At 40.5% G+C, this 23,008-nt stretch overlaps 2 protein-coding genes across 6 annotated transcripts; both read left to right on the top strand.

The window, feature by feature from the left end:
• Nucleotides 1-2,888: 2,888 nt before the first annotated feature.
• Nucleotides 2,889-15,273, top strand: izumo1 (izumo sperm-oocyte fusion 1). Of its 4 annotated transcripts, XM_030736986.1 has the most exons (12): nt 2,889-3,288; nt 4,372-4,449; nt 4,999-5,084; nt 6,797-7,071; nt 7,256-7,330; nt 7,482-7,565; nt 7,680-7,700; nt 9,042-9,131; nt 9,381-9,508; nt 9,727-9,877; nt 10,870-11,038; nt 11,476-15,273. In XM_030736986.1, the coding sequence occupies exons 4-12, from the start codon at nt 6,870-6,872 to the stop codon at nt 11,549-11,551; spliced, it is 996 nt and encodes a 331-aa protein (XP_030592846.1). In that variant the 5' UTR covers nt 2,889-3,288; nt 4,372-4,449; nt 4,999-5,084; nt 6,797-6,869; the 3' UTR covers nt 11,552-15,273. The 4 variants fall into 4 exon arrangements, with proteins under 4 accessions (XP_030592846.1, XP_030592847.1, XP_030592845.1 ...); XM_030736987.1 differs by lacking the exon at nt 4,999-5,084 and having other exon boundaries at nt 6,800-7,071; XM_030736985.1 differs by lacking the exon at nt 4,999-5,084.
• Nucleotides 15,274-17,925: 2,652 nt separating this feature from the next.
• Nucleotides 17,926-20,725, top strand: dusp2 (dual specificity phosphatase 2). 2 transcript variants are annotated; one of them, XM_030738448.1, is made up of 5 exons: nt 18,133-18,146; nt 18,287-18,507; nt 18,814-18,932; nt 19,042-19,261; nt 19,792-20,725. In XM_030738448.1, exons 2-5 carry the CDS (start codon nt 18,291-18,293, stop codon nt 20,007-20,009), a joined length of 774 nt encoding a protein of 257 aa, XP_030594308.1. In that variant the 5' UTR covers nt 18,133-18,146; nt 18,287-18,290; the 3' UTR covers nt 20,010-20,725. The 2 variants fall into 2 exon arrangements, with proteins under 2 accessions (XP_030594307.1, XP_030594308.1); XM_030738447.1 differs by having other exon boundaries at nt 17,926-18,507.
• The last annotated feature ends 2,283 nt before the right edge of the window (nt 20,726-23,008 follow it).

Here is a 23,008-nt window from a genome sequence, read left to right as displayed (position 1 = left end):
CATCCAGGACTTGATGTCACTTAGACAGTTCAGCAGGGGTTCCCATGGATCTCTGCTGTTCAGTTTGATGGGCATATACACCTGGATGTCATCAGCAAAACAGTGGAAACAAATATTATGTTTCCTAAAAATCGACCCTAGAGGCAACATATACAATGAGAAAAGAATTGGGCCCAGAATGGACCCCTGAGGCACTCCACAAGAAAGCTTTGCTGTGGTAGAAAAACAGTTTCCTAGATGGACAGAGAAACTTCTATCAGTAAGATAAGATCTGAACCAAGTCAGAACCGTGCCTTTAATGCCAATTTCATGTTCTAGGCGGGATAGAAGGATCTCGTGGTCCACAGTGTCAAAGGCAGCTGACAGATCTAGAAGTACTAAAACTGCAGGACTACCAGAGTCCACAGTTAAAAGCAGATCGTTAAAAACTCTTAAAAGAGCCGTCTCTGTGCTGTGACGCATTCTAAAACCTGACTGAAACTTTTCCCACATTCCATGTTCACTTAAAAATGCTTGAAGTGACCCGATCTTGTCCTGTGGATGAGGACACTGTCGTCACAGAAAAAAAAAACAAAAACAAAAAAACACTCCCATCAGATTTTTCTCAAAGGGATAAAGGTGATCACAGAGAAAGTTTGGGCTGAAGATGACAAATTTTCTGTTTTACCTTTAATTTGTCTGTCACTGACTACTGTTTTTCTGTGGCATTCTGGGTGTTACATGTCGCCATACTGTCTGTACTCTTGCTTTTTATTATTGCAGCATAGCTCAGCAGCATCCAGCAGAGAAAGCACGAGCACAGGACTTTTAATCAGGTAAATGGCAGGTATCCAGGCCCTGCATCCACACAGGCACCAATGGTAAGAGGGCCAGTAAAACTGTAAAAACAGTCAGTGATGGGAGAAAGCGCAGACACCAAGTCAGCAGAATTCAATTACATTTATCTCAGGTAAGAGCACCTTCGGGATGAGTAAATAATAGCCTTCAAATAGCTGTAGTGCAGCAAGCCCACAGTTTTCAGATTGATCACAATGCAGTCATTACCAGCAGAACCGTGTTTAACTTCCCCACAGGTTATTACTATTCTCCAGCACCATATCATACTCTTATTATGATGCAAGTTAATGCCTGTGCAGCAGGGAGGAAGTGAAATCTTGCAAGAATTGCAGACACAGGCAAACATTTCCCTCTTTATATCAGCTTGTAGACAACTGATCACATTTAACTATATTTATTATTTTATTTCTAAAGCTAATCTTAACTATACTGCAGCCCTCCTGTTATAGTTTATGTCAGTTTATTATGTTAAGGCACAGAAAACAATTGTCTTAACAGATCAGGTTGTCATATCTTAAAATGTTAGAGATAATCACTCAATGCTTTTGAAGACACCTGTCACAAATCAATATCAATTACTCTCCAAACTGTGGCCAGAAATCATTTCAATTTTAATGGTTTTCGGGATTAAATGTATAACAATATAAATGGGCCACTTGGCTCGGTGCAGTACAGCAGGCTGCATACTGCAGGTTATGCGTGAACTCATAAACACATGCACATTTCCTACACAGTGACTACAAATTGTTCAAGTCAAACACGTAAATTACTACAAACATTAAAAACGCCGTCAGCTGGCTTTCCTGAAATGATCACAAACGGTGCTTTAGTACGCGTATGGTCATGTTATTTCCCACACCCGTGTCAAATTGGTATATAACCAACTGATCAAACATTTATAATACCTGATACAAAATCCGAATGCCCCCAAAAAACACTCACTCTTCGACTCGGCCGCTGAAGCCGAGTCGGGATATTGCCGTGACAGTCCCCGGCTCTACCAGTATTCACGAACTGTGTTTCTGAACACCGTGCTCACAATTTAAAAAAAAAAAAATGCTCGCCATGACAATAACACGCAGATAAGTTGTATGCCGTATACAAAATATTTAAACTGCCTCGAACAATACTGCGACCATAAAACCTCATATACACCTTACCTCCACGTCGGACCACACTCAAGGGTCAACGCCTGTGAGCGCGCAGCAGCCAGTGTTGCCAGATCTCGCGACAGTAACAAGCAACCAGCTCTATGAAAACAAGCCCAAAAGAAGCCCAACTGGCAACCCACAACATTGTGTAAGAACTGAGGCCGCTTTTAAACAGTATAGCTCTGTAGTAGTATAGCTCACTTCTTTGTTTTGTCTCATTGTGTTTTGGAGCAGTAAAACCCATGTTTCTTAGCCTCATAGAAGAGAAGGGTGCACAGTTTGTTTTGTGTGTGTGTGTGTGTGTGTGTGTGTGTGTGTGTGTGTGTGTGTGTGTGTGTGTGTGTGTGTGTGTGTGTGTGTGTGTGCGCTTCTCTGTATTAGCATGTTGAACTAAATCAGCATGTTGAGCACATATTTCACACTTGCAAAATCTGGGGAATGCCTTTGGTACGTCTCCAATTAGGATCGCAGCTACTTTCAGAGGTGTATGCGGACACATATTTTTTTTTGGGGGGGGGGGGGGGGCAGGAGGAGGGGAGGTGAAGGAGCACAGGGGTGCCAAATCAGCGCCGTTCCTCTGTTACTGATCATTTCATATGCACAGCTGTTAGATACAGAAAATGCGACTGGAGAAATTCAAGCCCAAATAAGCAACTCCACGTTCAAAAACAAGCCCAAAAAACCGCAACCCGCGACTCACGAGATTTGCAAGCGACTTTAGAAAAAAACAAGCCCAAAGTTGCTTATAATAAGCGGACTTGGCAACACTGGCAGCAGCCTACTATGCAGCGCAGAGCCGTTGGTCCCGCCCAAAATGGAGCGAATGCAAAGCTGATTCGACCATGGATCTGTCACTCATGTTCTCTTGTGTGCGATTGGGATTCTGGGAAATGTATTATTATAACGTCTTTAGAAAAAAAAAAAAAAAACAAAGACCCAAAAGGAGAACCTACAAGAGCTTGTTTCTTGCTACAAAACTCACAGAAATGAGACAAAATGGATTAACTATTGCTGACTATTATTAACGTTATTTTATAAAATTATCACCCTTTTCCTTACCAAATCCTTGGCGCTAGCGTAGCGCGTGGAAACGATTCAAATATCAAGTTCGCAGAGTTCAAAACGTTGCATTCAACTGTTAGTGAATGTGTGCGGATTTTTATTTTAACGCTGCGACAGATGTTAGACGGCTCAAGCGCGAACAGGCAGGTTTCATGTGGGTCGTGCATAACAACACTTTACCGTCTTCGGCTCTGGAGCAACACTGATTGCTCAACTTCCCCGAAAACAGAGCATAGAGGTGAGATCATCCAGAGCAAATAATAATGTTATTGTGACTGTAACAGGTTTTCTGCCACTGGGTGACAGCAACAAGCTATGAACAGGAGAGCAGCTGAATGACATGACGCGGTCTTATTTTTAAAATCCCTGGGGTCTTAGATGTTCATGTTCAGTTAACGAGTCATTAGACTAGTAAGCTACTGTAAAGTAAAATATTTGTCTCATTCAATTGCGTGTACATCTGTGTACATCTGTCTCTGAAATTCAAACTATAAGGAGCACCCCAAGTGCCAATTGTAACTGACACTCCAGAACTTTATTTCCAGGCAGAGGTCATATTGACACAGACAGTGATGACTTAGCAAGGTCAAAATTATGCAGGCGGGGCACAAAAATCAGAATAAAGCTCTTACACAAGGGAATAACTGAATACTGGAAAGTTTGACTACTAAGAGCTCAAAGAGGAACAACAATCTGGCAAGTACAGGTAAAATACAAGAAGGCAGACAGTCACAAATAAGTTAAAAATGACAACACTGTAGAGACCCATAAATTACAAAGTATTACAGTAAATGACTTGGGGAAAATAGCCATCAAATATCTCAAACCAAGCATAATTAGTTTCTGTGTGCATTTTTTTTGTTTGTTTGTTTTTGTTTTGTTTTGTTTTTTGTTTTGTTTTGTTTTTTCTATGTAACTAAAGTTTTGTAGGAGAATTGTTAACTCTACAGCATGCTATCAGCGATTCCTTATGTCCTGGATATTCCCTGGAGAAGCTGTAAAAATCTAAAGGACAGATGCACCTGTATGAATAAATGTGTCAGGATTCACCTGTGGCAATGGTGATATTTATCTCTTGTGTTACATCAGTTGGCCAAGTGTTCAAAGATAAAGGCATTAAAACAGCTCAGATATGCTTTCATGATGAAGATTTCTTTGTCTATTTCACAATTTCATATTCTTATAAAAATTTCATGCTTTATTTTCAAAAGCTAGGCCAAGACATGGACTCGACAGGTGTACATATGATTGTCTGTGGTGACTGTGCTCAGCTCTCTTCAGTCTATTTATAATGAATTTGTATCCTCTGCTGCTCCCCCAGACCCAGTCAGAGAGAGTCATCCCAGTGCATGACCTTCAAAACAGCCCACAGACTCTAAACGGGAGCCTGTTTCCTACAGTAGGTGGTTAGCAGTAAAGTGACTTCAAAAGTGGCTTCTACTTCAATGTACACTTTAGTAAGGCTATGGTCAAGCTGATGTGATTAGAAGTAAAATGATTTATTTTACAACTGATTCTTTAATGTATATTTTACGCTATACAGTCATGTGAAAAAGAAAGTTTGTCACAGGACTCTAGGCATGCCTGTGAAAAAACTAAGTGCAACCTTACTGCTTATATATGAATTAAGAGGGTAAATAGCAGCCAAGTACTGCTAATCAAATGCGCTCAATTGATCAGCCGCAAGTGTGATGACCTCTATAAAAGCAGAAGACGGGGCAGTTTGCTGGTCTGGAGCATTCGGGTGTGTGTTAACACAAGACCACAATCTTCCCAGGAGTGGACATCTCAGCAAATTCACCCAAACGTCAGACTGTGCAATTGTTAGGGCCGCTCAGGCAGGTTGGACTCAAACTCAGGACTCCAACAAAAGATTCAAGAAGTGTATTTGTAGGGCCAGCAAGGTGACAACAGTTCAGGTGAAGGTTTCTGTTCCTTTTCCTCACAGAATCTCTCTACAAGCAAAAGTCTCCTTCTCTCTGAGCACCAGAAAATCTGCGCAGAAGGGACAACAAGTTAAGTAACTCATGGAAGGTAAGCACAGCAATACAAAAAGCAAGGGAGCCAGCTTCACTAATTGTAGTGAGTTCAACAATCCAGCGAAGACTAAAGGCATTCCCCCACTTTACGTAGTAGCAGGAGAAGCTCATTACCTCCAAGTGAGAGGAACTGAAGGTCGGGATGCTTGAAACACAAGGGTGAGGTTAACTGAATCACACAAAACACATTCACACAGATAGAGAAGAGGGAGACAAAGAGCAATGAGAGACAGAGAGAGTGGTGAACCAGCACAGGAGGACAGAGGGACCATGATAGTAATGCTCAGAGAAACAGTAAAAAAAACCCAAGAGCTACGTTTCAGACTCTACAGGCCTCGGATAGTATGTGAAATGTTAAAGTTCATGACAGTACAGTTAGAAAAAGACTGAACAAGTATGGCTTGTTTGGAAGGGTTACCAGGAGAAAGCCTCTTGTCTCTAAAAAGAGCGTGTCAGCACAGTTTAGGTTGGCAAAGTTGCATCCGAATAAACCACAAGACATCAGGAACAGTGTTCTTTGGATGGATGCAACCAAAATGGAGACATTTGGCCATAAAGCACACAGCACTACATTTGGTGAAACCCAAATATAGCATATCAACATCTTGAAGTCATTCAAGGTGCCAAGGGCAATGAACTCCTCTGTATACCAAAGTATTCTAGAATTAAATCTGTCCAACAGGTAAAGCTTGGCCAGAACTGGGTCATACAACAGGACAATGATCCCAAGCACAGCAGCAAATATCCAACAGAATGGCTGAAATGAATCAAGGTGTTGCAATGATCCCGTCAAAGTCCAGACCTCAACCCGACTGAACTGCTGAGGCGGGACCTCAAGAGAGCTGTGTGTAAACAAATGCTTGCAAACCTCAATGAACTGAAGCAACCTTGTAAAGAAGAGTGGGCCAAAATTCTTCTACAATGACGCGAGAGACTGAAAAAGCCACACAGAAAACAGTTACTTCAAGTTATTGCTGCTAAAGGTGGTTCTACAATCTACTGAATCGTGGAGTTTACTTAGTTTTTCACAAGACTCAATGTATCCATCCATCCATCCATTTTCTTCCGCTTATCCGGGGCCGGGTCGCGGGGGCAGAAGCCTAAGCAGAGAAGCCCAAGCTTCCCTCTCCCCAGCCACCTCCTCCAGCCCATCCGGAGGGACCCCAAGGCGTTCCCAGGCCAGCCGAGATACACAATCTCTCCAGCGTGTCCTGGGTCTACCACGGGGCCTCCTCCCGGTGGGACATGCCCGGAACACCTCACCTCACCCAGATTGAGTTTTCACAGACTCAATGTAGTCCTGTGAAAATGTTCTTTTTCACATGGCTGCATGAAGATGGTGATTTTCTATGTCTTAGTGTATGACATTATGCTGAATGTCTTTGGCTTTGATTGTTAGTCAGGGTAATAAGGCAAACTGAAGATATCACCTAGACTTTAGAAAAGTTTGAAGTTGCTTTTTCACAGTTTTACTTAGTGTTTAATTGACTGGGTGATCAATATTGAAGGTTGTTTTTCATTTTCTGTATTTTTGTGTAAAAGAAATAACCAGACTGGCAAAAACACAATGCTAAATTGTGGTCAAATGGTAACAGTAGAAACCATGATAGGAGTAACACCATGACAAGAGCAGTAATTTGAAAAGTACCGTTTTCTATAAAAGCAACTTGATGACAGCGATAATGATATTTAGCAACTCTGTTTCAGAAGCTGCACTGAGTCAATCACGAGAGCCAAAGTGACTCATTCTGCTGCAGGAAATCTCTGGTGCAGAGGGGAGATGCTGCTGATGCTGGTGTCCCTGCTCTGCTGTGTCACTGCAGCCAAGGCCTGTCTGCAGTGTGACCGCAGCATCAGGATGATGCACGAGGACTTCATACTGTCTGCTTCCACTGTGCAAGACCAGATCGACTTGAAAAAAATTTGCGATCAAGCCTATGTGACCTACATAGAGACCAGTCAGGAACGAAAGGGGGTCATTGGTGAGATCGAGAAACATTTATCTCGTAGCTCTTTTCTTCTAATAATGTTAGGCCAAAAAAGAGTTATTTTTTTTATGATCTCACAAATGAAACTTTACTATTATAGCTTTTGGCTAAAAGCAGAAGTGTAATCCACAAATGGTAAAATAGCAAAATAAGCAACATAACACTGTCCTTTGCTCAGATCCCACTACACTGTACAGAGCCAAAACTGAGTACCAGAGTGAATTTGATCGATTCCTGAAGGCCAAGCACACTGGTGAGAAACAAAAAACAATCTGTTATTCTTATTATTTCTATAAAGAAAAAGACAGTTGTAAATGTAGCAACTCCAGGAAGTAAAAGATCATTTTAATTTTTCGGTTAGATCATCACTAAAAGTATTAACATATTAAATCCTTTTTTTTAAGGATCTATAACATTTGAAGCTATTCAGATCATGGAGAAAGGCAGGAAGATATTAGCGAAACATCTGGATGCCTTTATCCCCAATGGTAATTTGCATAACAGTCAGGGTTCTTCACAGTGTGAAGCAACACATTTTTGTAAGTTGCTGCTATGAAAAACATGCATTCGTTTCAGATCATTTATTATCTTTTCTCCCACAGAATTATGCCCCAACATCTGTGGTGAGTACTGAGACTGTGACAAATGATCTTTTAATAGTGACTCATCCAGACTGTTCCAGTCACAGTGGACCACAAAATTTTGATTGAGAGCCGTGAGCCAACTCTAAAGTGCTTTTGCTCTCATTTGACAAACCAGTGATTTTTTTGGGGGTGTTTTTATCTCCTTACTTTTAAGAATGATGTGTAGTCCCATATAGATCAATACCAGGACCAATTTAGTTTTCAGTATATAGACTCAGGTGGTCTCCTGAAAGTCCTCAGTTTCTGTCCAGGATGTACCTCCCCATGACAGCTGGGATAGACTCCAGCCATCCCCGTGAGCCTCAACTGGATAAGCGGAAGAAGATGGATGGATGGATGATGGATGGATGGATGGATGGATTCATTTCGAGTGGTTGAAAAGTAGAACAGAATAAGGCTTGAATTATGCTTCTGCGTCAGGTCTTTACGAGGCCTACGTACGTAACCGTAAATCCCCTCTGACCCCACAATCCTTGTGGACTGAATCAACCCAACATCTAATTACATTTCTCGAGTGGTGCACATCAGGGTACCACGTAGGGTTCAGAGGGGATTTCCAGTTATGTACATATGCCCTGCAAAGGGTTAGGTTTAGGGTTAGAAGCATAATTCAGGCGTAAGGAAGGGAATGACAGCAGAGTTCATCAGAAGCGGGAGAAGTACAGACAGTGGTTGCAATGGGCACTTCATTGTTTTTAACACTCAGTTTCACCTCAGCTCTTTGTATGTTATAACTTCGCACTTCTCCTCGGCTGGTTGTTGGAGCAGCAACAGCACAAGCAAAGAGTGGCCCACAGACCGGTAGTACCACATATTTTTGACGCTGCCCCCATCAACAGAAGGCACTCTCTGCAGCTGGATGGACAGTCTGTGACCGTCCACAGACTAACTTCACCTGAGTGTCTGCTGTTCGCTCTCCTTGGTTGTAGAACTCTGATTTGCTACATGTTGTTTTAAATCAATTTAAAATACTTTTTTTTTTTTAATAGATTGTGTTGCTATACAAAATTACTTTTCATTTTGAGGTTATTTTATTCTTAACTTCGCATTTTATTCTTGATGTTAAACTTCAGTCTTCCATGGCTGTATTTAAACTTTATATTTGATCTTTGTTGTTTTTATTTACTGTTTTAAATCATCCACTTTAGTTTTATTGATGTTATGTGTATTGTGTTGGTTGTAAAGTAATTTATAATGCCCCTTTTGATTACTGCTAGCAGTTAACTTGTGTGCGTCTTCTGTTTGTGTTGCTGTACATCATTTTAAATGCACAGTATTTATTTTAGAGTGTGACTGTGCATGTTTATGTATCATTTTCAGGGCTTCTACAGAGAAGAGTAATGGATTGCCTCTCTTGCCGCTACAAGGTATACGTCTGTCCTTCTCCGACTGACCAGCAGGACTGTGGTGGTATATTTTAATTTATTTGTTCTCCTGTGGGTGGGTGAGTGGATTAGGGGGAGTTATTCGTATGTGCTGGTGGTGCGCCGTTCTTTAGAGTGCATGGATATATGTTGTCACGAGTGTGTAAATGTGTTCTTAAGTAAGTGACTGCTGCTGCCTGTCCATGTGCAAGGCTAATGAAAAAGATTATTCAAGTAATCCTGATTCAGACAAAGGGAGAATCCTGCTTTCTCCCTCCTCCCAACCTTTCTCCAGAGTATCCGGTGCTGGCTGAGGAAGGAGGCCAGGCTGTGTTGAACTGTTTTCTTCCGTGGCACACTCTTCTATTGGGTACACCAGAGTACCACTACTCCTGGGTGCCAGGACCATCAGGAACTGAAAAGGTCTCTTTGCAATCGCTGATGACAAATGAAATCACAAATATTAAAATAAACCTAAATACCTCAAAAGAAATATACATTTTGAGGTATCTGCATTCTTCTACTGTCTCTGTATTAGGTTTTTTTTTCCATATTTAGCTGTACAGTATTATACATATTTACTGTCTGCCAGGTTTACACCCCTTAACTTGCAACTGTCACTCCCTAAATTTTACACGCAGATGGATGAAAGTGACTTCAAGGTCTTGGTAGTGACAGACGACTCACATGTTGTCTTGAATCAGCTGCGTTTGGATGAAGAAGGAACATATCGCTGCTCTCTGCAGGACCAAATTGGAACCATCTTCTATCAAGCCATTTTCCCACTCACTGGTACAATCCATCCGTCCATCCATCCATCCATTTTCTTTCACTTATCCAGTTCAGGGTCACAGGGGTTGCTGGAGCCTATCCCAGCATTCAGACATACCATCTTAAATAAGGTTGACCATTAATTACATTCTGAGTTGCCACACTTAAATGAATGTACAGTAGATCAACTCCTAATAACTTACACAGAATGTTGTTGGCTGCCAACACTAACCTAAATACCTTAACCTTTTTTTTTTTAAATTCTGATGTGAGGGCTGATAAATATGAGCTTAAAGGTAATTTAAGACAACAAATATGAAAGTGAATTATGAAAGAAATGGATTTACTGCATGTTCAAAATGATACTGAAAATATCAGTTTTGTTAGGCTTTGTTATCTGTGGACTTACTTATATTTAGTTTACTGCTTCCTTGTTTCCTTGTCTCTGCTTGTGGATTTTTGTAAAAACATGGGGAATTTACCTTTGTTGAAATGTACTACTGTATATATTGTAGATATTAGATAATCATGACTGGTTGTCTAAAAACTACTTCAAAAAAGTGGTTTTTGATCTCAGTACCAGTACCTAATGTCAGTACTTCCAAAATGTTAACCTAACAAATCTTCAGATATTCCTGAGAGAAATTTAAAAACTGCATAAATGCTTCTTTATGCACCTTTACAGAATTTAAGTTTTCCTCTGATACACTACAGCAAATTTTTATGAAAACACAGGATGATTGGTACAGTAATTTAACGCCATTTGTGAATATACTTGAATTCTGTAATTACAGTATAATACAGCAGTGTAACGACTCTCAGCGATGTAAATGTTTAAGTACTCTAAAAAACCCTATAACAATTAAACACCTTGAAGTATTTCACTGTAAAGCTGTTCGTGTAAATTATATTAGGCACATAAAGTAACAGTCAAAGGCTGGCAAATCCAGCTGTCTTTACTGTAATTTCACAGGGAAATTTCTCACAGTGTTTCTTTTTTTCCTTCTTCACAGTCATACCTTTGCCTCGCCAGACTCCCCGGCCTTTAGTCAGTCTGCCCTCCCTGTCTCATGGAGACAGCTACTCACTTTTTCAGCCTACAGAGGACCTGCTCGTGCCACTCATTGCTGTGGTTACTGCTCTCAGTCTGACAGCAAGCGTAGGCCTCACGGTTGTCCTGAGGTGAGACATAGCAAGTGGGTGGAGGGGAGAAAGAGGGGACAAGAGGTTTAAAGGAAGGGTGGAGGTGAAAGAGGTAACGCAGAACAGTCAGAGCACAACAAACTGAACAATGACAGATAAAGGGACTGGCCACGCTCATGTGCAGTTTGAGGATTGAGTTGTAATTTGTAAGGCTGACCTATATGCGATATGTAGATGTAAATAAGGTCATTGTTTACAGTTGAAGCGAATTATGGCGATAAGTTGTTTTCTTTGAAAGCATCGTCACTTCTTCCAGGAAGTGGTGCCAGCTCCTTAGCAGCAGGTGATAACTTAGATTTCCACAGCATGCCCTCAGTCACAGTTAAGGTTAATTTTGTGTTTACAAAATTTAAAAAGCAACAATAAAAAAGTTGAATTGTTTTGTGTGTGTGATCTTTTTTTTTTTTTTTTTGTAGAATGATGATGACTCGGCAGAGAGCAGCAACAGAGCTGAGGAGCAAGAAGGGAAACGGCACAGAAAACACGGCGTGATAACTGAACTCAGTACAGTAAAAACATGCTTTATAACAGGAAGGTTTTTCCTCACTTCACGTTTTGTGTTTTGTTTTGCGGTGAAATGAATTTCCCAGCAGAAAGTGCCGTGTCATTTCTAGAAATTACATGGAAGTGAGAACACATTTTGGCAACATGCAAATAAGAGTCAGTGAGGCAAAACATCGCACAGGTGTGCTGTTTATGTCTGAGATCTCGGTCACAAAACAAAATGTTCACGGTGTAATAAGACCAGACTGTGCAAGACAAACTCCCAGCTGAACGCCAAAATGCAAAAATTCCCCAGAAACCCTTCAACATTAAGCAGCAATTCACTAGAAGACACTGATCTGTCTCGGCAAGCCCCCCCCTTGAATGAAGTGATGCCATTATCACGTGGGCGTTTATGAGAGAAGTCAGGGATGAGGTAAATCTCCAGGATTACAGTGTTTTTTAGAGATTAATAACCTCAGACATCCAATTAATCCTGGATAATCCCCTTGTGGGGGGGGGGGGGGGGTCAAAGTAGGCAGCAGATGTTTTCATCAAAGGTTCTACTAATGTTTAGTTACTCATATATTCATTCAGAAAGACAAAGTAAGGGCTTTTTTTTTTTCTTTTTTTGCATTATTACTCATGTTTCAGTCATTCTGTTTTCTTAAAACACCATCGCCAGACTTGATGATATCAGCTGCTTTGGATTTAAATACAGTCTGTTTACTCTTCACGCAAGTTTTGTCACGATCTCAACGGCAATTCTGCAAGTCTATCATGTATCATTTATCTATTTATGGCTGTGTTTCTGTTTTGTGTGTGTGCTAGCAGCATGCTGAGGGATGTTAGTGTGAAGCCAAATTTCCTGTGAAAAGGCGGTAAGGAATCATCGCCAACATAAACAGATTCAAAGAGGGTAATGACCTGCTAACAAAGATAAAGAAACGTTGAAAAAGAAAATGAAAACAGTTGATAATGAATGAGTCACCGCCACTTGGAAGTCACCGGTGAATCGTTGCTCAGGTTTTCAGGGTGATTTCTGATGAGTGGGTTTTTTATCTTTGGATGTTAGTTTGGGTTATGAGCAAAGACATATGTAAGAAAGGTTGCGACAGCGTGAGGGTGTGTGTGTGTGTGTGTGTGTGTGTGTGGAGGCTGAGAGGCTGTGGTCTGCATGGATGGTGACAGGATGTATGTGTGGTGCTGTTTCCTGTCTGGCTCGCTGACATGGGGGCGAATGCTGAAAAAAACAAAAATCTATAAGACACCCTCATGCACTCATGTCAGAGTCTTACAACTCTGCGGGTTTGTGTGTGTGTGTGTGTGTGTGTGCGCGCGCGCGTGTGTTAAACCTAAAGTGCAGGTTGAGGCTAGTATAAATGCGTGCTCAGCGACTTCACTGACAGCCGTGATGAACTGTGTTGTGTGAGTGTTGGTGTGTGCCTGCTGCTGTGGACTGAAATTGCAGCCTCAGCAGGGAGAGGGAATGACAAAGTGGGAGCACTACTGGAGGAACAGCAGGCAGCAGGAGCAAGGGGAGGGTGAGAAGGGAAGTGAGAACAAGAAGAAAGTGGAGTCAGAGGTTTGAGTGGGAGAGATCTGTGGGAGGCCAGGCTTATTTTAATGTGGGGCATGAGGAAACGAGGACAAAGACGTCAGATTACGCCTCATGATGAAAACCTACCCACACTACACACAATATATTTTCACATGAGTGGTGTAGTAGGGGAAGGACCTCCAGACTGCTGTCTTCACTGCCATAACAACTTTTATTGAAAGCTACTTGAATAAGAGCATTAAGAAGACCACCTTTGAGCCTCTAAAAGTTGATTTTAGAGCTCAGGTATTTGTCAGTAATTCAATATTCACAACTAAATAGGTAAAATACTTAGAATAATAAGCTAGCTATTGTTCATTAAGAGATTAACACTCGTGAAACAAATGTGTTTGTATGGTGTGATCAGATCTGACTGATAGTGGCTAACACATTCACTTACCAGTCATACCACTGAGCCCCCTGAACTACTTCAAGCTGCTGAGATAATGACAGGAAAATACAGAAATTGTTAACACAAACTCCAAAGTTCACGTAGGTCCCCCAACACTCATCTGGAAAGATCCCTGGAGGTCACCGAGAAATACCAACATGGTGTCCTGACTATAACCAATGAGCATGCATGCCATCCATCTCCTGCTCATTACTGATCTTTGAAATTTAATGAAAAGGTAAAATTAACTGTGTTAAATTTAAAAGTGGGCCGTGGCATTTTTTTTCTTCACTAGCCTGACTTCCATCTAATCTGTGGCTTTTCTTGTTGAGGACTGTGCTTTTAAGATACTGTTAGTCTGAAAGTACGTCATATTTTTTTAAAGATACAGTACTGTGCATGTTCTGTCCTTCTGCAATGCCCTTCTACTCAGTTGAGCACTTGAAGTGCTTTCTTACTACAACTTTCATTCACACAGCACTTTTAACTATGCCTGAGCAATTTTCTAACATTCAGACACGCACGCTCACTGATGCGTTGATGTGTTGGGTGAAACTCGGAGTTCAGTAGCTTACCCAAAAATAGTTTGACATGTGGGCTGGAGGAGTCAGAGGTCAATCCCCTGTACCACTGTACCACCAGAGCCACAGCCACAATTAAGCCAGCAATAAGTTAAATATAGTTACCTTCATACTAAATATTCACTCAATTTCAGATAAGGCTTAATTTATATTTAAGCAACTTTTAAAATCTACTTCGCCCAACTTTTCAGTGGTAACTTGTGTTTTTTTAGTAATTTTAGTGTTTATTTTCAAATTTTTGTGCAAATAAACTATGCTTATAATAATTCAAAGGCAGCAGATTCTGATTATTTTATCAGGAACGATAACAGAGATAACAGGGTTAAATGATTATGTTACTTTTATTTGTAGACTGTGACACACACGTGACAAATAAATAAACCATAGAAATGTTCTTTAATAATACTGTATGTTTTTAGCATATGCTTGGAGTGTTTGTTTTTATAATGTACAGCAACACGGTTGCAAATTGGTGCTAGCATTAGTGTTTTCTCAGAAAAAGATGGCAGCTGTAGAATGTACTGGACTGTGAAAGTCAAAGGTAAATGTAGTTCTGTAAATAAAGGAAGGAAACTTCATTTGCCTTCTTTTGGTGATATGGGTAACAGGGTTGTATTGGTTAGAGTGACACACTCAGTCCAGCCAGAAAAGGGCTGGAAAAGTACAGAATGTGTCAAAGAGGACTGAACTTTGGTCTGCCCGCGTTGTTAGCGCAGGAATCGATCGTGCTACTTCCCTTTTGTCATGTCACTCACTGGTCTCTTTCTCTGCCAGGCTAAATAGGTTTCAGTAACAGGGTTACACATATGTTATGGGACACAATTTGCAGTGTGTAATTATTGGTCTTTGAAATATGCTGAGATTAAATGAATTAGAGATGTATAAACAAACAAAATGGGTTCTAAATGTATTTTAATGGTTATATTTGATATGCGATTTGGTTATGAAGATGTTGGGACAAGAGAAAAATGTCTTTTGGGGGTGTTTCTCAATTTTGAACAATATATTGGAACAGCTTTTTTTAACAACTAGGTTTACATTTTCTTGAAAGACGGATGTAATTTACACAACAAATGTATATATTTTGTTTTATGTATGTTTTGTGCATGGATGATTTTCAAATTCTTGGGTACACCAGAAAATGTCCTGCAATTATAGAATGGCTCATGAGGCAAAATCAGAGTTTGTACCATTATAATAAGCTTAAAAGTCAATATTTGTTATGAACACCTTTATTCTTCAACACACCCTGAACTCTTTGTGTTTGTAATTTCTTTAAGTAGTCTTCAGGAATAGTTCTCCAGGCTTCTTTACTGTGTTTCACAGATAGATGGCTTATACTCACTGTTCTCCAGTCCCTCTCTGACCTCATCCGTACATACACTGTATTGCCAAAAGTATTCACTCATCCATCCAAATCACTGAATTCAGGTGTTCCAATCCCTTCCATGGCCACAGGTGTTTTAAACCAAGCACCTAGGCATGCAGACTGTTTCTACAAACATTTGTGAAAGAATGGGTCGCTCTCAGGAGCTCAGTGAATTCCAGTGTGGTACCATGATAGGATGCCACCTGTGCAACAAGTCCAGTTGTGAAATTTTCTCGCTTCCACAGTCAGCTGTTAGTGGTATTATAACAAAGTGGAAGTGATTAGGAATGACAGAAACTCAGCCACACAGTGGTAGACCATGTAAAATGGCAGACCAGGCTCAACCAGGCGTATAGTATGTATGCAGGCGTATAGTATGCAGACGTCACCAATTTTCGGCAGTTAATCGCCACAAACGTCCAAACTTAACATGGCCTTCAGATTAACTCAAGAACAGTGCATAAAGAGCTTCATGGAATGGGTTTCCATGGCCCAGCAGCTGCATCCAAGCTTTAAATCGCCGATCACAATGCAAAGCATTGGATGCAGTGGGGTAAAGCATGTCGCCGCTGGTGTGTGTCGCAATGGAGACGTGTTCTCTGGTGGGACAAATCACACTTCTCCATCTGGTAAATCTGGTAATTCGATGGATGAGACTGGGTTTGGTGGTTGCCAGGAGAACGATACTTCTCTGACTGCATTTAGCCAAGTGTAAAGTTTGGTGGAGGGGGGGGATTATGGTGTGGGGTTGTTTTTCAGGAGTTGGGCTCGGCCCCTTGGCTCCAGTGAAAGGAACATTTTGGACAATTTCATACTCCCAACATTGTGGAAACAGTTTGGGGATTCCCCCTTCCTGTTCCAACATGACTGCACACCAGTGCACAAAACAAGGTCCATAAAGACATGAATGAGCGAGTTTGGTGTGTAAGAACTTGACTGGCCTGCACAGAGTCCTGACCTCAACCTGACAGAACACCTTTGGGTTGAATGAGTGTGCAGACTCTGAGCCAGGCCTTCTCATCCAACATCAGTGTCTGACCTCACAAATGTGCTTTTGGAAGAATGGGTGGGCCAACATTAAACACTATAGATTAGGAATGGGATGTCATGTGAAAGCAGAAGTTTTAGTGTACTGACAACATTATGAATCAAAATTTTCTAGAAAAAAGCTCCTAAAGATACAATTTAAAATTGGTTCATTGCTAAGGTTTCTGTTATGTCTGGACACAACACTGGTTCATCCCTTGAGTTTAGTGCCTTTTATGTTTGAGTGGTTCATAGGTCAGTGTTAAGTTGTTGAACAAACAAAAAAATCAGCTGAAAATGGTCAGGTACACAGACTGGATGGAAAATGAGTGAAAAAGTAGCCAAAGTCCAAAGAAAAAAAATTAAAATACCTACAGAAAGCCAGGAGAATTATTGCTCAAGACAGCATTTTGAAAAATTACAAGAAATTGTGGCTCCCTGGAAGCAAAATATAAAGAATAAGGGTACCATATTTTCTATTTTCTATTTTCCTGGTTAAAAAAAAAAAATGTAGCTAAAGTCTAACATATTACATATATATATATATTCAGAAGAACATATATTATTCAGGAGCTATTAAAAATACATCATTGAGCCATTTTATGATGAAAAAGTTACTGCTTATTTAGAGTCAGCCCCACATACTCCTCGCAGCACACCACAGCCACAGCTAAAAATAATCTACAGCAAATGTTCAGTTTGAGGAAACTACATGACCTTTAAAAATGCAGTTGTGAATTGCTCAAAAACATTTACTTCTTGTTTCATACTTGAAGTAAATCACACTGCATATCACAGTATTCAGAAGTGTAACCTAATTTTCACATTGCCCTCTTACAAAATTAAATCTATGAAATGTAATTTTTAACTGGCACATGCCTGAATCTTAAAATGAAACAACAGCTGTGTCTGTGTTTATATATATATATATATATATATATATATATATATATATATATATATATATATATATATATATATATATATATATATATATATATATATATATATATAGTGCAGCTTTACATTTACCAGCAGAATAGAAACAAAATCTGTTCTGACATTTTATTTGGAGCATAGGCCTACAACAGAAAACACTGAGGGATTAATGTAAGCCAAATAAAAACACTCAGCCTTCACTCTTTCCGCTGAAGGCAGCCGTTTCGAGACCGGGCAGTGAGGGCAGGGTTTTAACTCTGAGAGTAACGTCATTCAACACAAAAACACGGGATAACCCCGCACCCCGACCACGTGCGCGGTAGGAAAATCAGGCTTGACGTCAGTGTCCATATGAGGACTGTCGGCCATGCCAAATATGGTCGTTCCGCCCCCTGACGTTGTTCTTTCTGTGGAAATTAGGAGGGGCGGCGCTAGCCCCGCCCACTTCGCAGCTGTTATCAATGAACAAGTGAAAGTATGAATCTAAAGCCGATTTTAACCGGCCTGCAGGAGAGTACAAGTACTCTCTAAAGAAATTTTTTAATTTACTTTGCAAATATTTTTTGCATCTAAAATTGACACAACATATTTAAAAAAAAATTTTAACCTATACTAAATAAGTATTTTTATCATTTATTATTTTTAAGTTAACTTTAAACTACTTTTCAACCATGATTTCAAGCAACGAGCCTTTGGAAATAACTGGCAACGAGCTGGTTCACATACTCAGGACCCCCCGGGATGAGTACACCTCTGCCGGGTGTGTGGTGCTGGACTGCAGACCGTTTCTCGACTTTTCCTTGGCGCACATCTGTGAGTCCCGAAACGTGAACTGGAACGCCATGATGCGTCGTAGATCCAAGAGTTCAGTGGTGGCTCTGGAATGGCTCATTCCGGACAAGACGCTCAGGGCTCGGCTCCAGAGCGGGGAGTTCTCCCCGGTGGTGGTGGTGGATGAGAGAAGCAGCTACCTGAGCGAGCTGAAGGCGGAGAGCGTGGCCCGGATGCTACTCACCGCCCTGCAAAGCGAAGTTCACACGCAGATCTGCTTTCTGCAAGGTAAACATGCCCAAGCACGATTTAAATCTACCTACATGCGCCAATATTTATTGTTGAAGACGATTACTTTTTTTTTTTTTTCCAAGTTTTTTTCAATTTTTTTTCTTGAAATACTTTCGTATTAACTATCATTCATGCAATTATGAATTATTTTAATCGTTATGGTCCCCATAACAATGCCTAAAACAATAAATCAACCATCCATTCTCTATGTTTTTTAATATAATTCATGTTTACACCAGCATTACTGTTTACTGGCATGGTGAAAGCTTACAGCTTACCTAATACTATGTGACCTCCATTTAGGTGGATTTGTGGCGTTTTCAGAGGCCTATCCAGAGCTTTGTTACACTTCTACCAGCAATCACTCTGCAGTGGAACCAGAGCCAGTAGTGACAGGCAGGAGGACACCCGCATATGATCAGGTGAGTTCAAATTTATTTAACAAGACTTAATGGCAGAATACTGCAATTTTTAAAGAGCACTTTTGGAGATGGAAACAGTTTAGTGATTGTTTTTGTTATCAAATTGCAGGATGGTCCCGTGGAGCTGCTGCCCTTCTTGTTTTTAGGCAGTGCCATCCACTCGTCCCGCAGAGAGACGCTGGCAGCAGCCGGCATCACCGCTGTGCTCAACGTGTCCTCTACCTGTCCTAACTTCTATGAAGGGGAGTTTCAGTACCTGCGACTCACTGTGGAGGACACACTGGCTGCGGACATCAGAGCATGCTTTTCTGCTGCCATCGCCTTCATTGGTGAGTCTCTCCAAACTGTGTGTTTGTGTAACCTTTATTAAAGAAAGTCCAGCCAGTGTTTGCTCACTGAAATGTCAGTCCAAACTCCAAAGATGGAAGACTAGGCAAAATGAAATCATATTAAATAAGCCAGCTTTGGTAGTTTTTATTAAAACCTACAAAAATGTAAGCACCTTAACCACCATAATCCATTTTCAGTGGGGACCAACAGTGTAATCATTAATGATCTGGTTACAAAACAACTGGATTATGCTGCTCAGGCTGGAGGAAAGTTTAACATTTTATTGTTTTCATATGCTTATTTTGACCAACTTGCCTCGTAGAGTTCAGTTCAGGGGAAGATGGAATTTTAATTTATAAGAACTTCCATTACAGCTGTGATCAGTGGCTGCGCGCTCATTTTCCGAGTGTCAGCTTGTTCAGCCAAACTTTCTCTGCTTTCTGTTTGTAAACCATTAACGCCGATGTGAAGTGAAGCACAATGTTCTGATTGCTCTTCCTGTTTTTGTCTCTCTTCCGTTTCCACACAGACTCGGTGAAGCAGAGCGGTGGAAGGGTGCTGGTGCACTGTCAGGCAGGTATATCCCGCTCAGCCACCATCTGTCTGGCCTACCTCATGCACACGCAGCGTGTCCGGTTGGACGAAGCCTTCGACTTCGTCAAGCAGCGGCGCCACGTCATCTCACCCAACCTGGCTTTTATGGGACAGCTGCTGCAGTTTGAGACTGATGTTCTCTGTCAGGGCTGAAGGCACAAATGCATCTGTGAAATTTAACTGACTCTCCTGCCTCTTGGCTTATTGCGTTGGACTTGGAGCACTACCAGGACTCAAACCATATGCATAAACTTATTGTTGGGACTATTGAAAGGTTCATTTGGTCCATTCAGAGAAAAGCTAAATGTGCTGCTGCTGGCATCACATGGTTGGAGTCGTACTTTGACAATGTCATATTTTGGCAATGTAAACAAGTGTCATGGCAACATTATGAACCACTGTGATTCTGAGCCAGCAAGTTGGAGCAGCTATGAGATAATTTCCTTGACGTTATGCTTGCGTGGAGTTGTGTGTGTGTGTGCGTGCGTGTGTGTGTGTCATTTGACTTCTGTGCCTGGTTGTTCGGAAGGGCTGAATTATTTTCATACAATTAGAACCACTGTGACGTGACATGATTCATTTCATAAGGAAACACTGTGTTAACTTATAGCAATACTTAGTTAATCTCATGTTTAGAAGGTTAGAAATGCACTTACCACAGCTGGTATCATTCTATATCCTGAGATGGCGCTCACTTGCTACACTCAAACTGGAAGGAGCTGTTTTTAATCGTGTAAATATTTTATTTATTTCAACATTTCTTATGACAGTGTCACTGACATTAATAACTCTTATTGCACTTTATACCTACAAGTTTTGGCTTATTTCTGCTGTTTTTTTTCCACTGAAATTAAACATGCTGGAACATATTGAGCCTGTGTGTCTAAACTGTTTTACATCTACATCTAACACACTCCACTTCTCATACTCTGTGATGCAGTCAATAGAGGAAGTACTGGCTCACCAGGCAGACAAAACCAATTAGGCCACCGAGTGCCAAATATATTGCTGTGTTTTCACAGCGCATTACAGATACATAATTTCACACGCTGACCTTGCTGCACTTGGGCTGCTCTTGCTGAATCAGACAGCATTAAAAACCATTGTGCTGTTGAGTGTTTTTGTGGATTATCCTGTGGCGAGTGGGTTTTACATTCTGAAGTCCCTTTTGACCGCAACAGCCACTGACAGGAATTTCATATCCACTCATTCAAGTAACACGAAACGCTTCGGATGCATGACGGGAAGTTTGGCAAAAATTTACACTTGAGAAAAAGGCTTTTATTTTTAACTGGGAAGTTTGGAAAGTCCATAACACTGATTTGTGTTTGTAGCATTTTAATCTGATGAAAGCGGTTTAAAATGGGCACAGATATATAATTTATTGCTTATGGTTTTGTTTTTTCGTACTTTTCAAAATTGCTGTTTTATTGTTTCAGCTTCAGTATTATGTGTCACAGCAGAAGTCACATTTCTACCCCTTATTAAACAGTCAGTTCTATACTCGGCCAGTTCAAATTAAATAAACTATTACTATCACTGCTAAAAGACCACCTACCACTACCACCATTGCCTCATCTCCTGATGCTAATTAAGCCACCCACACTTCTCTATTGGCCACTGCTAAAGTAGCACACTTCCTCTCATGTGCAAATATCCATTACTGAACACGTAAGCAAGCGTAACTGTTCTGCTTGACTTCTTCCTTCCATTAGCCACAGATTTCCATGCAGAGGGCAGAGAAATGCCCCTCAGAGTTTTCAGGCTGTAGTTAAAACTGAGAGATCACCTCAAATAAAAAACCCCTAAAATAATTACATTTATTCTAGTGTGAGTCCATTTAAATGTTAATTCAGTTTACATAATCTTAAGTACACACATATGAGCTAAAATATTTTTATTTATGTTTTCATCAAGCTTAAGTAGTTTTTTTTTTTTATCTTTCCTTTTTTTGTTGATGGGGTTGGAGCTCAGATTTAATTTTAAATAAACATCCTTATTTTCTAGTCTGTTCAATATTCATTTTTATACCGCAGGCCAAAATAAACACTCTCCACTCTTCTAAAAGTGTCAAAGGGTGACCTGTTTTTCCATCCTCCTTCTTTGTAAATCATTTTAGATGAATGAGTTCAATGAAAACAGGAAAAAAGAACAGAAGATAAACAAATATTAGGTTGATTTTTGGAGCATGTCAAAACTGTACAAATATTAGTAAGAAGTAACTGAGTACATATACTCATCCACAGCTCTGAATCTCTGCATTTTATGATACTTTATTCCAATACGGTGCGTTTTGTTTTTTCCTCCACTGCTACTGCTGTGGCTACCAGTTAAGATTTTAAATTCATTTTATATTTTTATATTTATTTCTGGACCTTGGCTGGGACCTTCCAGTGTAGAGTTTGCATGTTCTCCCCCTGTTTGTGTGGGTTTTCTCCAGGTACTCCGGTTTCCTCCCACAGTCCAAAGACATGCACTTACTGGGGTTAGGTTAACTGGTGATTCTAAATAGGTGTGAATGTGAGTGTGAATGGTTGTTTGTCTCTCTGTGTTAGCCCTGCGACAGGCTGGCGACCTGTACAGGGTGTACCCTGCCTCTCGCCCTATGGCTCCAGGGATGGATGTTTAACCTATAAATTAGAACTCGCTGTTAATGATTAAACCAGTGTTAGCTCTGCCTAAGAGAGATTTCCCCTCAAAACTCATCAAATGACTGTCAACAAACTTACCTTAAAAAAAAAATCAGAAAAACACAAGTTTAAAAATCTAGAACGAAATGTGATCTTTGGGGTCTGCAGCCAGATTTAAGTTTGTAAAGCGAGATTAATGCCATTTAAAAAGATGTGTTATACACATAAACTACATACAGCTCCAAAATACCACTTACATGTTCATGTATCAGAATGAATAAACTAATGATGTAATATACAATAACATAACAGCCACAAAACCATTTCAGTGCAAGTACTGTTAATAACCTACTTGAAGTAATTTAATGATAATACTTCTACATTAAGCAGGCTTTTACTTGGAACGGGGGTATTTGTACACTGTCATGCTGCCATATTTAGTTAAGCAACTACATTTCTGCTTCTTTCACTGCTGCAGGTGATTTCAGATAAAAAAGGAAATAGCACAAGTTGCTTCCTGTG

This window comes from Archocentrus centrarchus, chromosome 9 (genome assembly GCF_007364275.1).
Source record: "Archocentrus centrarchus isolate MPI-CPG fArcCen1 chromosome 9, fArcCen1, whole genome shotgun sequence".
In the NCBI taxonomy this organism is placed as follows: Eukaryota; Metazoa; Chordata; class Actinopteri; order Cichliformes; family Cichlidae; genus Archocentrus; species Archocentrus centrarchus.
Note: the sequence above shows the minus strand (reverse complement) of the source record. Positions and strands in the feature narration are given on the sequence as shown.